The sequence below is a fragment of the Myotis brandtii genome, unplaced genomic scaffold (assembly GCF_000412655.1).
Source record: "Myotis brandtii unplaced genomic scaffold, ASM41265v1 scaffold323, whole genome shotgun sequence".
NCBI lineage: Eukaryota > Metazoa > Chordata > Mammalia > Chiroptera > Vespertilionidae > Myotis > Myotis brandtii.
Genome location: NW_005362400.1, coordinates 664,050 through 679,177, shown reverse-complemented (window position 1 = coordinate 679,177; position 15,128 = coordinate 664,050). Strand labels below are relative to the sequence as shown.

The following is a 15,128-nucleotide window of genomic DNA, read 5'->3' as shown; positions in this document are numbered from 1 at the left end:
TTGGGGAAGCTGGGTTCTGGTGAGAGTTTATTCTGATTACAGAATGCTGTTTTCTAGTTCTGTCCTCATATGATGGAGAGCAGAGAAGAGGCACTGACCCACTTCCTCCTCCTCCCTAGGACCTCTTGTCAATAGATTCAGCTTGGATTTACCGCTTTACACCTTAGTACAGAATAACATGGCCACCAAAGTTAAGGTATTTGATTCTCGAAAAAGACCTGTCCAAACCTTGAATCCAATCCGCCAGAACTCTGTGGCCATAAACCCTCAAATCCTCTGAGTTCTTAGTTTCAGTGGAACAGAGGCAAGGACTCATTTTACCTCGTATTGTCTATGTATTGATATCTATCGACTGACTTAAGCTAGCTCATAGTTTGTGGTAATTTAAACCAGATAGCAGTTTTCTAATATATCGTGCTTACAAAAATATATTTTTCAAAAGCATAGTATTAGCAGCTATCTTTAGACTTTAGTGAATCTTCTGGATCTAATCCTAGGAGATTGGACAATTTATTTTACTTAATCCAAGCTTTAATTTCTTGATTTGTAAAGAAGAAGAGATGGATCTAAACCTATGATTTTATGAATCAGGTTAGGATCTTAATTACATTTTTCTAATTCAACAATTTTTTATCAGGCATGTACTATACACCAAGCACTTTTCAGGTATTGAGTATATAGAATTCAACAAAGCAAGCAAAAACCTTACTTTATGGACCTTACATCCTAACAAGGGAAACCAATAATAGACAAAATAAAGTAGCATAATATATAATACGGCAAACAGTGAAAAGGGCTAAAGAGAAAAAAATAACCCAATGCAGTGAGATACATCATCAGCTGATGGCACAATAATTATACATAGTAAACAATCCAAACTCAGTGGTATACAAAAATAATTCTCCTTCTCAAATGATGACAGAAACTACTTGGTTACCCTTTTAACCAAATTGACAATAACAATAAAACATTTTTAAATGAACATAAAAGGTTAAAGAAATGCTTCCTCGATTAAATCTTTGTTATATACAGCATTACTCATTTAGACTATATGTGTTCCTGCTTCTGTATACTTTTAATTTAATTGCTCTGATTTTTAAAATTTATTAAATTTATTATAAAACAATTTTTATAATACAACTAGAAGCCCGGTGCATGACATTCGTGCACTGGGTGGGGGAGCGGGGGGTCCCTCAGGCCTGTGCCCTCTTGCAATCCTGGACTACTCAGGGGATGTCCTCCTGCCAGCTTAGGCCCGCTCCCTTAGCACTGCCTCGGAGGCAGGAGAGGCTTCTGACACTGCCACTGTGCTCGCCAGCCACAAGCCCAGCTTCTTGTGGCTGAGCAGCACTCCCCCTGTGGGAGCACACTGACCACCAGGGGTCAGCTCCTGCATTGAGCGCCTGCCCCCTGGTGGTCAGTGCGCATCATAGTAACCAGTCGTTCTGCCATTTGGGCGATTTGCATATTAGGGTTTTATTATATAGGATTGTGCATAGCAGTATACTACCATCTGTTTTATATTTATTACCATATTCATTCATTAAATTAATATGATTAATGCTTAATATATGCTAGTTTATCACTGGGAAACAAAAACAAAGAGCACACATTTTTAGCCCTCTTCCCCCCAAATACTGTCTAAAAGTGGAGACCCATATCAATAATCTATTATTTCAGGAGGAGCTGTACATTTTTTTGTTTACTATGATGCAGTGCTCTGAAAATGTATCACATATGATTAATTTCCAATCATAACTGAATTGCTTTACTTTTCTTCATATAGATCAAAATATTTTGCTCTATTTATGTAAAAGTAATTAAATTTTGATGATAGTTTACCTCTTTAAATTAAAAAGATGTTTTAATTGAATGCACATTAAAAATAAAATATATGTCAATTAAACCGCAATTAAACAGAAAGTAATTGTGATCTAATTCCAATTAAATAGTATTATGGTTATTTGAAAGTTATCAATATGTGGCAGTGGTTACCAATTTTAATTTGGGAGACTTAAAGTGAAGTAGAAAAGGGTTACAAACTTCCCTACATTTCAGTCTTCCAACTAAGACATGATAAATATAAAGGTAAAATGTGATAATAACCATACCTAATGTAATGTAATTGTGGCTAATTTAATTACAAAACATGCATTCACAGGTCACAAGTAGCCTGTTAGCGATTATCATCACCATTATTATTTCTAATGTTGTAATTATTGTTATTGTTATTATGCAGGCAATAATTCTGAATATTGAGAGTTTTTTTTCTATTTTGTGACCCAGATATTCCCTTATGCATATAATAGGTAGCATTGTTGGATGCACAACCACTCACTGTAAGATAAAATAGTGGAAATGTTTTAGTTTACTTTTGATTGTTGTTGTTTTTTAAGTCATAAAGGCTTGATTGAACTGGGAAGTTTAAGAAATGAATTAAGTTTGTAGAGCTATATGCAAACTTAAGGACAGATATCAAATTAAGTCAATAAATAAAATATTTACATTTTACTTGATAGTTTTTTTCAGCTTTAATAGAGTGACACACTGAAGTTGTTTCACATTAATAAACCAAATTACATAAGTTACAAGCTGTGCTACTTCTAAATAAGACAGATTCTGAGGAAACTGACATTATTTTTATTAATAAAATAATTTTAACACTGCTGTATCCCTGGGACCAACCATTTTTTTTTGATGACTCAGGAAATTTTATGATAAGATTCACTGAAGCTTTGTTTCCTAGATTTATATATGAAATTATTCATAATAATAATATAGTATTTAAAATACCATAGCTATTTACAGAAAATTCAATATATAAAGCAATAATAAAGGATAAAATAGCCTTAAGTAGTAAAATACTTTTATTAATATTTATATATGTGATTTAAGGAGGAGAAATATTAAGACAAGGAAAAGAAGAAAAATATAAAAAGAGGAATAATTTACTTTATATTCAAACTTCTCTTATAACCAGTAATACTTGTATCACTAATAACAGTTAAAGTATGTGCTAAGAATTCAAATATAGGCATATCTCAATATAAATTATGCTAGTGACTCTAGGGTCATAAAGTATGCTGAGATTTATGTATAATTTGGTTCAAATTTAGTATGGAAAATGCACATCTAGTACTATGGTTAAATTGGCAATAAACACACATCTAACATAGTATTCCATGTAGCCATTAGAATTCCCACTACACATAGAATGAATCTAGTTAATTGCCATAGCTGATTCGGCATAAGAGTGAACGTACAGTAGAACTGGATCTATGAAATTATTAATTAAATTATCCTCTAAAAGTGCCAGAGGATATATTAGCTTTTATTCCCTTGGTAGTTTCCCTCATCATAAATCAAGTGAGAAAACTTAATGACTGAACAGAGCATCAAGGTATTTTAGATATATAAAAAAGTGTACAATTAATTCTTAGCTAATTTAAGGGGCTGGCTTCTTCACAAAATAGGCAATAAGGGTCTATGAAAGAAAATGTATTGCTATAGAATTGATACTGCATTAAAGTCCTAAGTTCTGTGATTTTAGGAATGTCAAACACATACCTGTATGCTTTTCCTCTGCTGTTAAATGGAGTGTTGATGTCTGGAATACATACTTATCCTGGGTTTTCATTCATTCATTTGTTATTCACTAAGTACATACTGAGCATCAAATATAAATTCAGGTGCTGCACAGAACTGTAGGAAAGGCAACGCTGTCCTGCTCTCATGGGATTTATGCTTCAATTAGGGATATGGAACACACACAACTACATTAATATGAAATACATCAAAAAGTGATTAGATAGATGAGACAGGTAGACAAGGGTCTGAAAGCAGGAAAGGTTAAGGATGATTACAGTTTAAGGAACCAAGTTAACCCAAATATTGACTAGGCCAGAGAAAAGGTATAGGCCAACTAATATAGAACTTTATAAAACTATCATAAAATACTTTGATTTAAAAAGTGTGTAGAGAATCTTTTAGAAAATTTTAAGCAGGATAGCAATATGATCGTAAAAGAGAAACTGATAGGCCAGTCAGCCAGGAAGGAGAGGGCTTCTAAAGTTGGCCAGGTAGTGATTATGGCCTTGAACATGGGTGTAGTCATGGCAATGGAGAGAAGTGAATGGTATTTTTATGTACTGTGATTTATTGGTGAGGAATGAGTGCCAAAGCTTTTTTTTTTAAAAAAAAAAAAAAAGTCTTTAAAATATATTTTTATTGATTTCAGAGAAGAAGGGAGAGAAAAAGAAACATCAGTGATGAGAGATCATTGATTGGCTGCCTCCTGCATGCTCCCTACTGGGGATCAAGCCCACAACCCAGGCATGTGCCCTTGACCGGAATCGAACCTAGGACCCTTCAGTCCGCAGGCTGACATTCTATCCACTGAGCCAAAATGGCTAGGGCGAGTGCCAAAGCTTTTAAAATAAAATATTTTATTACACATTCAAATAATTGTTGCTACTATTTGTGGTTCTTAAAAATCTAATATTAAAGAAGAAAATATTTAAAGTTGTATACCACAGAGTATGATGACTAGAAGGACAATATTTCACCACAGTATGTAAATTATTTGAGAGTGTGCAATACTGTTTTACAAGGACAATACCTGTGTTGTCAATATGATTTTAAAAGACTTAAGTTTATTTTTCATTATTTGTAAATCTTACCATGATCATGCTTTTCAATTTGATTCACAAAATGGATAGTATATAGTGAATTGATTTAGTGAGTTCCCTGATTCTGTTATTCATAAAAATGGGAATTCAGGTCAGATATTTTTATATTTTCATTGCCAGTGCTTGTGTTGTATTTTGTCATCAGCTTCAGTCCTCTCAGGAGCAGACAGCATTCAGAAATTCAGGCCAGCGCTCAGCAAGAAGTAAGACTTGACTCAGGTCACAGGTACCAACCACAAGTAAGCCATGTTCAGACCAAACAGCCTGCCCAGCCTGAGAGGAAACGATAAGAGCAAGTGAATGAAAGCTTGTGCGAAGCAAGTAATCAAGTCAGGAAGCCTTGGACAGTGACAGGAATGTAGTGATGAGTGCCGGCTGCACATTCAGCTCTAAGTCCCCGCAAAAGGCGAAGAAATTAATAAAACACAAAGCACATGGATCAAAACAGGAGAGACTTGTCACCGAGTCTGAAGGCAGCCTTAAATGTTTCTTTGATCTCTCCTGGTGCAGCTGGAATATGACTCTCCTGACCCCAACTTGGAGAAAGTGACAGATTCAGATGCTGGTACACTTCTGTGCTTGCTTCTTATGCTGGAAACTTGAAATAAGAGAGTCAGTCGAGGTCATGGATATAAGCGCTTCAGAATGCTGAAGTGATCCATCTCAGCCTTCTGCCTAACCAGCTGCCATTTAATGAAATCAAAATCATTTCTCTTTAGAGATCTTTCCCTTGTGATGACAGCTACGTGAACTTAGTTCCTTGATTTTTAAAGTCTGTATTCATTTTATAGCCAGCTTGACATATTCATCTTCTTGCAGTCTATGAAGTAATGCATACATTTTTATTAATCATATAATCATTACGTAGAAGATATGGGAGCCTAAAGATAATTTACTTCCCAATATTTTTACCACCAAGCACCTCGTATTATTTCCTCTCGTGCATTCTCCAATTTTAAAGATATTAACTTATTGCCCGGTTTGGCTCAGTGGATAGAGCATCGGCCTGTGAACTGAAGGTTCCCGGGTCCGATTCCGGTCATGGTCATATACCTTGGCTGCAGGTTCCTCTCCAGGCCCTAGTCGGGGCACATGCAGGAGGCAACCAACCAATGTGTTTCTCTCACATTGATATTTCTCTTTGTCTTTCCCTCTCTCTTCCACTCTCTCTAAAAATCAATTGAAAAATATCCTCAGGTGAGAATTAAAATAATAATAATAAAATAGAGATATTAACTTATTAAAGTGATATTTACTCCTATGCCATATTCCTCTCTACTCCTCTGAATTTCCTTATTTTTTTTAACTGGCAAAATTTATTTCCTCCATACAACACGAGAAGCCTTCTATAATGCAAAAGGCCTACTTTTTTGTAAATGCCTAAATTTGTGGAAGGTACAATTTTTGATTTATCGAGGTGAACTATGCTGCAGCTTTCTTAGGCTGTAGTCCTCACATGTTGTCTTTCCCAGAGTCACATCCTTCTTCAACCAATGGCCCAACCCCTATTGTTTGAGGTCAAACCTGACCATCTTATGCCAGTGAATATGGCTGTCTTGCTACTGTTTTGATATTTACAAAACAGATAATGTACAGGAATCTAGTTTCTGTTATATTGTAGATGTGCAATATCAATATTCTGTTGCTTCACCCCACAAAGAACATTTTTAATGTAGCTTTCAGTGTAACGTGAATAGCCTGTAGCATGTTTGCATTCAACATCAGTAATTCTGAATTAAATTCCTACTAAGATCATAGGCAAGTAATTAGTGGCAATTAGTTTTATAAAAAAAAATCCTGCCCTACATTTATGGTTAAATTATAATATAATACATATACACATAGATGCCATATTGTGGAGGTAGATATAGATAGAATCTTAGCTGTTTAGTTTGAATATTAGAATGTTAGCTTCTCTTATAGTTGCGTCCCTAAGTAGATTTTTCACTTAATCTTCAAGGCTTTGAAAAAGTTTTTTTATTTTCTTTTCATCTTAAAAACACCTTCTGTTCAATGTAACTGAACTGTTGAATTGAGAATTGTTTAATTTCCAGTAAGTTTAATGTACATTTTTTTTTAGAACAAAGTAAGCTTCTTACCCTGGGTTAGCCATCAAGAATGTAATTGTGAGCAGACATGGCACCTAAGTGTCAAGATGTGTCACTATTTACTTAGCTGATCCTCTTTTGTGGTACATTAAGTTATTTTGAGTTTTTGTTATTAAAATAACAATGCGTTAAAAGTCCTTGATATATTGCCCTAGGGCCCCGTGGTCAGCAAAATAAAAATCATCATTCTCTCCTTTAAAAAAAAATCACCCTAGATTTACATCCCAGACCTACTATTTGGTACTAGAATAAGCTTGACAGCTCTTAATCCAGATCCTTCGTGCTTACAACAGGGTGCCACCTTACTCACAAAGTTATTAAGAAGATTGAATAGAATAAAATGTAAAAATTCTTGTCATAAAAACATTTAATCAACATTTCATACTTCTGTGTGATATTGGCGTTAAAACCATGCAATAAATTATATATAAGACAAAAAATTTTAAATGATTACTTGATCATTAGTTTTTGATTACTGTTATGTATCTGATATATAGTCTGTGCATGGCAGGTTCCATTACCAATCAGGGAACCTGTGGAAGAAGGCTGATGGATGTCTCTCTCTCCCTCCTTCCCTCCCCTCTCTCCCTTCCTCTTTCTAAAATAAATTTTAAAAAGATTATGATTGATTGACATTTGCACTATGCCAGAGTTCTAGAGTGGACCAAAAGTAAGGTGCATATTTATATGTCTTCACAATTAAGTTAATTCAATGAAATGACACACTATATTGTCAATTTTCTGTTAATTGTTATTTCTTTTAACTGAGGTGTGGTGAAGGGGCCTAAAAATTGACAAGGCATCATAGTAATTCATTAATTTTCAAATTAACTGTTGACTAAATTAAGTCATCTCTTATTTAATAAAAACTAGAAATGACATTTTAGGAATCTGTTTCAAAATATTTTTCAGAGAAACTATACGATTAGGGTAAGATTTAAAAATATATAAGGTACTGATTTTGTTATTTTATACTAAAATCTCACTTTATAATACCTGTGGTTTGAGAAGCAGATTTCAAATGTGGGTAGCCATTAATTTACTGGTTAGATATTTTTTGTCAGAATATTAAAAGCAAACTTAACTCTGAGCATTGTTTCATATTTTAATCATTGGTCAACTTTGAATGCTCTTATATTGATATTAAAATTATTTGATGAAACAGTCAAATGACTTATTTTCATGAGTTCTGATATCACATATTAAATATATGAAATTAGAATTGCTTTTTGTAGTCAAGTCATACTTGCTATTGTTTATAGTAATTAAATGATTATCTTAATGAAAAGGAGTGTAAATCGGTTATGTCCTATTGCTTTATAGATGCTCCCAAGTTCATATCAAACCAAACAATTTATTATTCTTGGGAAGGAAATCCGATCAACATAAGCTGTGATGTGAAATCTAATCCGCCAGCATCAGTCCACTGGAGAAGAGAGAAATTAGTCCTGCCAGCTAAAAACACTACTAATTTAAAGACATATAGTACAGGAAGAAAGATGATATTAGAGGTAAGTCTTCATGGACATATCAAAATTATACTATTTTAGTCATTACCTATTATTTTAGAATGTTTAAAGATCTTAATATATAAATATACTACCATATGTTTATATTACAGAATGCATATAAAACCTATGTCTATTTACTGAAAGGGAAACTTACGCATTTGGATTATGGCCCATTAATGATTAACATTCACTATTTATATAGAAATATGAGTGTATAGCAAAAGTCATTATTTCTCATTAATTTATTTTTGCAAAATTAAAACGATTATATCATGACTAATAGGGAGGTGATTTGTCAGCTCTTGAGGCACAAATTACAATTTCAGTGTTTATCCTAGTCATTGCTTCTGTGGTGACACTTCCTTCTCCTTAGACTGCATACATACATGCAATGTGCTCGCTATATATTCACTAGTTCCTAAATAATCCAGATTTACTTACTTAATGCCTCATTTCATTTTATTTTTACAATTAAGATGGTAGATAATTGTTTTGTGCTGCCAAGTGCATGGCCTTTAAATTCTGTCTGAATACAATACCTTTTATTTACTAATTGCAGATTTTGCGTGCACTAATTTCCGAAGTTTATATGCCTATGACAGTGATCACCAACCCTTCCAATTTATGATGCTTTCAGAACAATTGGGAATGTTCTTCAATACAACAGTCTTATTTAGCTGAACAGATGCTACATTTCCCACTAATTCAATTTACATCGCTCCATTCCCCTTTTCTTTCCAACTTGAGCCTGAGGCACTGTTCCTTTGACAACCTGGTGGTCCTTGGCTCCTGGGGAGTCACCATATTGATGACGAACTTACTGCAGACATTAGGTTGACATAGTGAACTAATTTTTAAAAATCTATGTTTTAGAATAACATAATCCATACTGCATGAACTTAAAGATATTCTCATTGGACCCAAATAAACTCCACTACCTGGCAATTGGACTTAGGCAAAAGTTTGGTTGATAAAAGGATTTAGCCATCACTTTCCCAAACATTTGGATAATTGACTAATAATTAAATCACTTTGTCTAAATCAATTTAAATTGGTTTCTTTGTATTAGAACTAGCTACTGGCAGGTTGACATGGAACTCAATTTCACAAAACATTTGGTCAGATTTAACCTAAATTTTAGGAATTTAACCATAACTAAAAACTGATGTATTTAACTGGTTTGGAGTAATATGTTAGTGTGCTCTGGCTGCCGAAACCAAAGACCACAGATGTGGTTGCTTAAACAAAAGAAACTTTTATTTTCACCCCCACACATTTCTGGAGAATAGAAGTTTGAGATCAAGGTGACAGAATCAATGGTTTATGGTGGAACCTCTTACCTTGGTTGGCATATTGTGCCCTATGGCTGTGTACCCATCTGGCTTTTCATATTCAGTAGACATTCTTCCCTATGGAATTTACATATAACGTTCTCGTATGCCTATAGAATAAAGACATTTTTTAGCCAAATTCCCTCTTCATTAGTAAAATTATTTGAGTTAAATTAGCCTGGTTCATTAAAAACTAAATGTAAGAAAAATGAATATTTAATCAGTTAAGAGTACTTACTTGAGAGCCATTAAAACTTCTAGTCCTTAAACCTTTGCTCTATTCCTAGATGAACAGCTAACTAGAGAATGAACAACACAACTTTTTGTATCTTTCAAAATTACCAACTTCAGTGGACCTCAAAATTGACTATTTAGTTAATAGCCTCCCATTACCACAAAATCATTTTCCCCCTTGTGGGATAGAGTTGAAATTAACGTCAACTCTTGTAATCATTTTCTCTCTTAATAATACTTACTGGGATTGAAAATTTTATCAATTACTATAATCGAATCTCTTTTCTGAAGTAGTCCTTCAGAATTTCGATACATTAGAATTATAAGGTTGTTCCCAATGTTCAGTAATAGTGTCCCAGAAGGTTAATTTAATTATGGATTTCAAATGTGTAAGGATTGAGGTCAGCTATGTTCTACCTAAAATGAAAGAGAATGATAGGAATTGAACAGAAATGGAGGCAAGATAACCTGTTATTAGATATCAAAATGAGCTACCTCTTCACAGGGATTACCACACAAGGGGAGTGTTTTCCTACAAAATACCTTTCAGTAAAGTATTTTCTAGGAATGAATCTCCATCCTTCATTGATATTTTATGTTAAGTAATATCATAAGAAGGAGAAATATGACATATTTTGAGCCTTTCTTGAACTTTAAATCTGCCTGATCTTAGGCTAAAATAGAGTAAACAAAGAGTTAGTACTTTTGGTACAAGTTTCTTGTGTGGTACGAGTTCACATCTGCAGTGATTGCAGAATATATGTTTTTCAAAGTCTACTTCTTTCTGAGCTTTACACATATAAATACCTAACGATTTTTTCTATCAACAGATGTAACAAAATGGTGACATTAATTTACTTAATATATTGATAGATAAACTATTTTCGCCTGGTCCTGTGGATAGTATAATTCCATGGATTACATCTTTAAAGGATTTATAGTACTTAGTATATTGATATTGACTTAATGTAGGAAAAAAGTTATGGCAAGGAACTCTGAATAATAAACTATGTATGAAGATGCTAGACATGCTAGTCTATTTTAAAACTTCTGTGATATTGTTTTAAAATTGTAAAAGTTGTATTATTATTATTTTAGATTGCACCTACATCTGACAATGACTTTGGACGCTATAATTGCACAGCCACTAATCGTATAGGAACGAGATTTCAAGAATATATTCTTGCTTTGGCTGGTAAGTATAGCATAATAATTTTTGAAATCTCATATAACATTTATGTAAGCAAATAGCATTTACACATATATAAGTTATGATTCAGGATTTTGTTCTAAAACATGAGGCGTTGCTTAAAAATTTGGAATAGTTGTATCTGGCATACAGTGAGGAGATAGAATGTATTTACTAATAAAAATTGACTTTACACCCTGATTCTAATTCCCTCAAATTTATAAGTGGGATAGGTATAAAAGAAATAGGAAACATCTTAAGAAATAATATTATATTTCAAGAATAGTGAGAATTTGGTAAAAAATTCAAAATAAAAGACACCTTAGAAAAAATTAACTAAAATTAATATATTTAAAAATTCTAAACTTGAAAGTGCAAATAGTAAACTTATTTTATCTCATATAACATTTATGTAAGCAAATAGCATTTACACATATATAAGTTATGATTCAGGATTTTGTTCTAAAACATGAGGCGTTGCTTAAAAATTTGGAATAGTTGTATCTGGCATACAGTGAGGAGATAGAATGTATTTACTAATAAAAATTGACTTTACACCCTGATTCTAATTCCCTCAAATTTATAAGTGGGATAGGTATAAAAGAAATAGGAAACATCTTAAGAAATAATATTATATTTCAAGAATAGTGAGAATTTGGTAAAAATTCAAAATAAAAGACACCTTAGAAAAAATTAACTAAAATTAATATATTTAAAAATTCTAAACTTGAAAGTGCAAATAGTAAACTTATTTTTATGGAAAATAGAAAATTTATGGTTATATAACTTTTTTAAAAAAGTCTTATTCTTTTTTATATAAAAACATTCTAGCTCTTCCCCTAAAACTTAAATATATAGAAGTAATAACATGGAGTAAAACTTATTTTAATTAGAAATCCAACTATATTTTCAGTTATTTATATTGTATATGTAATATAAATATACAAACACACACTTATATATATTTATAGAATTTGCTGTTATGTTTTACAAGACTGATTAGAAATTTGGAAATATACATGTTTTCTACTTTTTGTAGCTCAAATGATACAAAAATGTGATTTATTGTATTCTAAGACTAGGTAGACAAATATTAGAAAATTACTGAATTGTTATGTTTTAATATAATAAATAGCTTTCATAAAATATTGTAAAAGCTTTTTTAAGTAGAGTTCTTATACATCACTATCATTGCATATTAAGTTATAAAATATATTTTTATTGCTATGAAAATACATTCACAAAAGTAATATCATTAGTAGTAATGGCCAAAAGAGAAATTAAAGTTCATAATACTCAAATTATTATGTAACTAGAAAACCTGCAATTGTCCAATTTAAGGTCTACTACAATGAGGAAGAAGGAAGAGAAGAGATTGTGTGAAAAGGTTTTAGGGAAGAAAAGCCAGAAGGAAAAAAATTCAGATGAGAGTGAGTTAAGACAGAAGAAAGGAGGGAGGAAGGGACGAAGGAAAGAATAAATACACTATATTTATTGTCTACCATGAAGTTATTAGAAAATTAATCTCAATGGAAAATATGGGACAAAGACTACACTTAAGCATATAAATGAACCATTATACAAGCAAATTAAATTCTAGAAAAATGAAATGTGTTGGATCAAAATTAATTGTTTTTATATTAATTAATGGGAAATAAGATATTTCACATATGTATTTGATAACCATTTTTAATATTACCTTTTTACAAAAATGTGAAGGACACGTACAGTTAGATATAGAGATAGAGCAAAGGCAGATGCAACTCCTAGTTGATAATTTTAATTTCTAGGTAGGAAACATGCTTTCTTTTTTATTTAAGTATATATATTTGAGCAAATTAGAAATGTAGAACACATAAAGGTAAATTAAACTCTAACCATATAATTAATTGATTCCTTCCTTAAAGTTTTCTCCTTCCAGTAGATCAGGATCCGACAAAGCACTCTATATATTTATTTATATGTATATTTTTAAGAAGTTTTTTCTTAAATGACTTTTACTCTAACTTCTCAACTTCATCAAATAATTTAATTCATTATTTTCTTAACTTTCTTCATTTATTTTATTAGAGTCATATTCACCTTTTAACTGTAAGCTTTTTGTATTGCACCTTAATACGATGCTCTTACCTTCCTTAATTGACACTTTTTCTGATAAAGTCACCTCTTCCTGTGCAGTTTTAGGGCAGGGCCTGGGCTGTAGGCTATCAACAGGCAGCACTTCTAGCACTGGGGAGAGAGCTCCTGTCTGGAGGGGGTGTCAGCGCCCCACTAGCCATTCCAAGGTCTACCTGAGAGGACTGTTGTGAGGACGGAGTGAGAAAATGCATTCAAAGCACCAGCCTGTGACATGTACTGAACAGATGTCAGCAAACCAAGTGATAGTTCCCATTGGGCACTCTTCTTTGGAGTAGAAGTCAGTTTGTTGATGTCTCTTTAAATAGAATGCATAGACCTAGACATTGTAGACCAATGCATACTGAAATTGGATAAAACTGTCATGACCTCAGTTATTCTGAACACTGTATAGCTGTTAAATATACAAAATTCCATTTCATTTCATCACTTTTATTTTCCTTCTTGTGTTTTATCCTACACCTTTCCCACAAAAACTGCTATTAAGTGAAGTCTCCTGTGCTATGCTTTGCAATTGATTTTTTAAAAACCTCAGTTCAGGACTTTATACTTAGCCCATTTAATCGCATCATGTCAGTTTGGGCTGATCTTTTTAACCTATAAGACCTTGTCAAATCCAATGATTTAGCGCTCTTTCCAAGATTGATTTAACTCACAAATATCATGAAGCATTCATCTGTAGTTTCACCTAAGTCATGTATAAGCCTATACAAGTCATTTTGAGAATGGAGACCTGCTTAGAGGTTAAGCTGGGTCAACTGAACAGAATTGTGTAGATATGGAATTATAGCTCATCTACTTGTCCTTGTCCCTAGACTGCATTTTATCCAGATACTTGTTCCATAAAATTTGGAAGCAGGTTAAACTTAATTCATTTGGAAACACTTTATTCAACTGAATGTGAAACTAGTTTTCTTTTACATAATCAGCTTTATTTTTTAACTTGGAAAAGTCTATGTCTTGTTCTTTGTTCAGAAAATATATGACAAACTTTTGTGTCTTCAGAAACGATTTGTGTCATCCCCTTAATTTCCTAATTCCCATGCTCCTCTGGGAAAAAAAAAAGGAAATTAAGATAGCTAGACATTATTTTTAGGGAATCCATACCTTCATCAATTCCTAATTATCTGTTAATTCACTCACTCTACATATATAGAGTGAGTTTCTAGTAGGTGCCAGGCACTGTTCTAGATCTTAGAAATCTGAAGATAAATAATATAGGACACCTGATCTTCACAAATAAGAGTATAAAAGAAAAGGGTTGCAATAGAAATATGAATCATATTCCTGGGGACACAAAAGGGAATTCTGGTTGGATTTCTTGGGAAAAGCTCCAAACCTGTATCAGCTTTTTTTTTTCCTTTCAATTTTAATCTGTATTTGTTTCAAGTATATAGCTCAGTGGCTAGACAATCATATATTTTACATAGTGTTCCCCTCATGAAAGGTATCAACTTTTGAGTTGAGTCTGAAAGAATGAGTAGAAACAGGTTTAGTGAAGAAGAAAAGGGAAGATGGAAAAAATCAAAGTGACTGTACAATTGTGCCATGCTGTGAAAAGAAGTGGGTGGTAAAAAATGAGGCACTTAATGGAGAACTGGGGAGTAATATTGTGGGAAGGGATTAGTGGTAGTGACATGAATAGAACGGTAGTGAGAGATCAAATTATAGATCTTAAAACCATTCATCATGTTTACATTGTTTTATATCAAGTATACAGCAAGGGAAGTTTGAAGTTTTTCATCATAAAGCAGCATGATCCGTTTATCATGAACAATTTTGGTAACATTATTTTTTACTTTACTTTTTTATAGTTTACATTTTTTCTTTATTGATTAAGGTATTACATATGTGTCCTTGTCCCCCTCTTCTCCCCACTCATGCCCCCACCCCCCCGGTGTCTGGGTCCATTGGTTTGGCTTATTTGCATG

At 32.7% G+C, this 15,128-nt stretch overlaps 1 protein-coding gene across 2 annotated transcripts in view; it reads left to right on the top strand.

The window, feature by feature from the left end:
• The window catches only part of NCAM2 (neural cell adhesion molecule 2), a 421,975-nt gene that overhangs the window by 333,434 nt on the left and 73,413 nt on the right, over positions 1-15,128 (top strand). For both annotated transcript variants that reach the window (XM_005870732.2, XM_005870733.2), the window contains exons 10-11: positions 8,120-8,307; positions 10,971-11,067. In XM_005870732.2, coding sequence (XP_005870794.1) covers positions 8,120-8,307; positions 10,971-11,067 — 285 coding nt within the window. The remainder of the gene's footprint in view (positions 1-8,119; positions 8,308-10,970; positions 11,068-15,128) is intronic.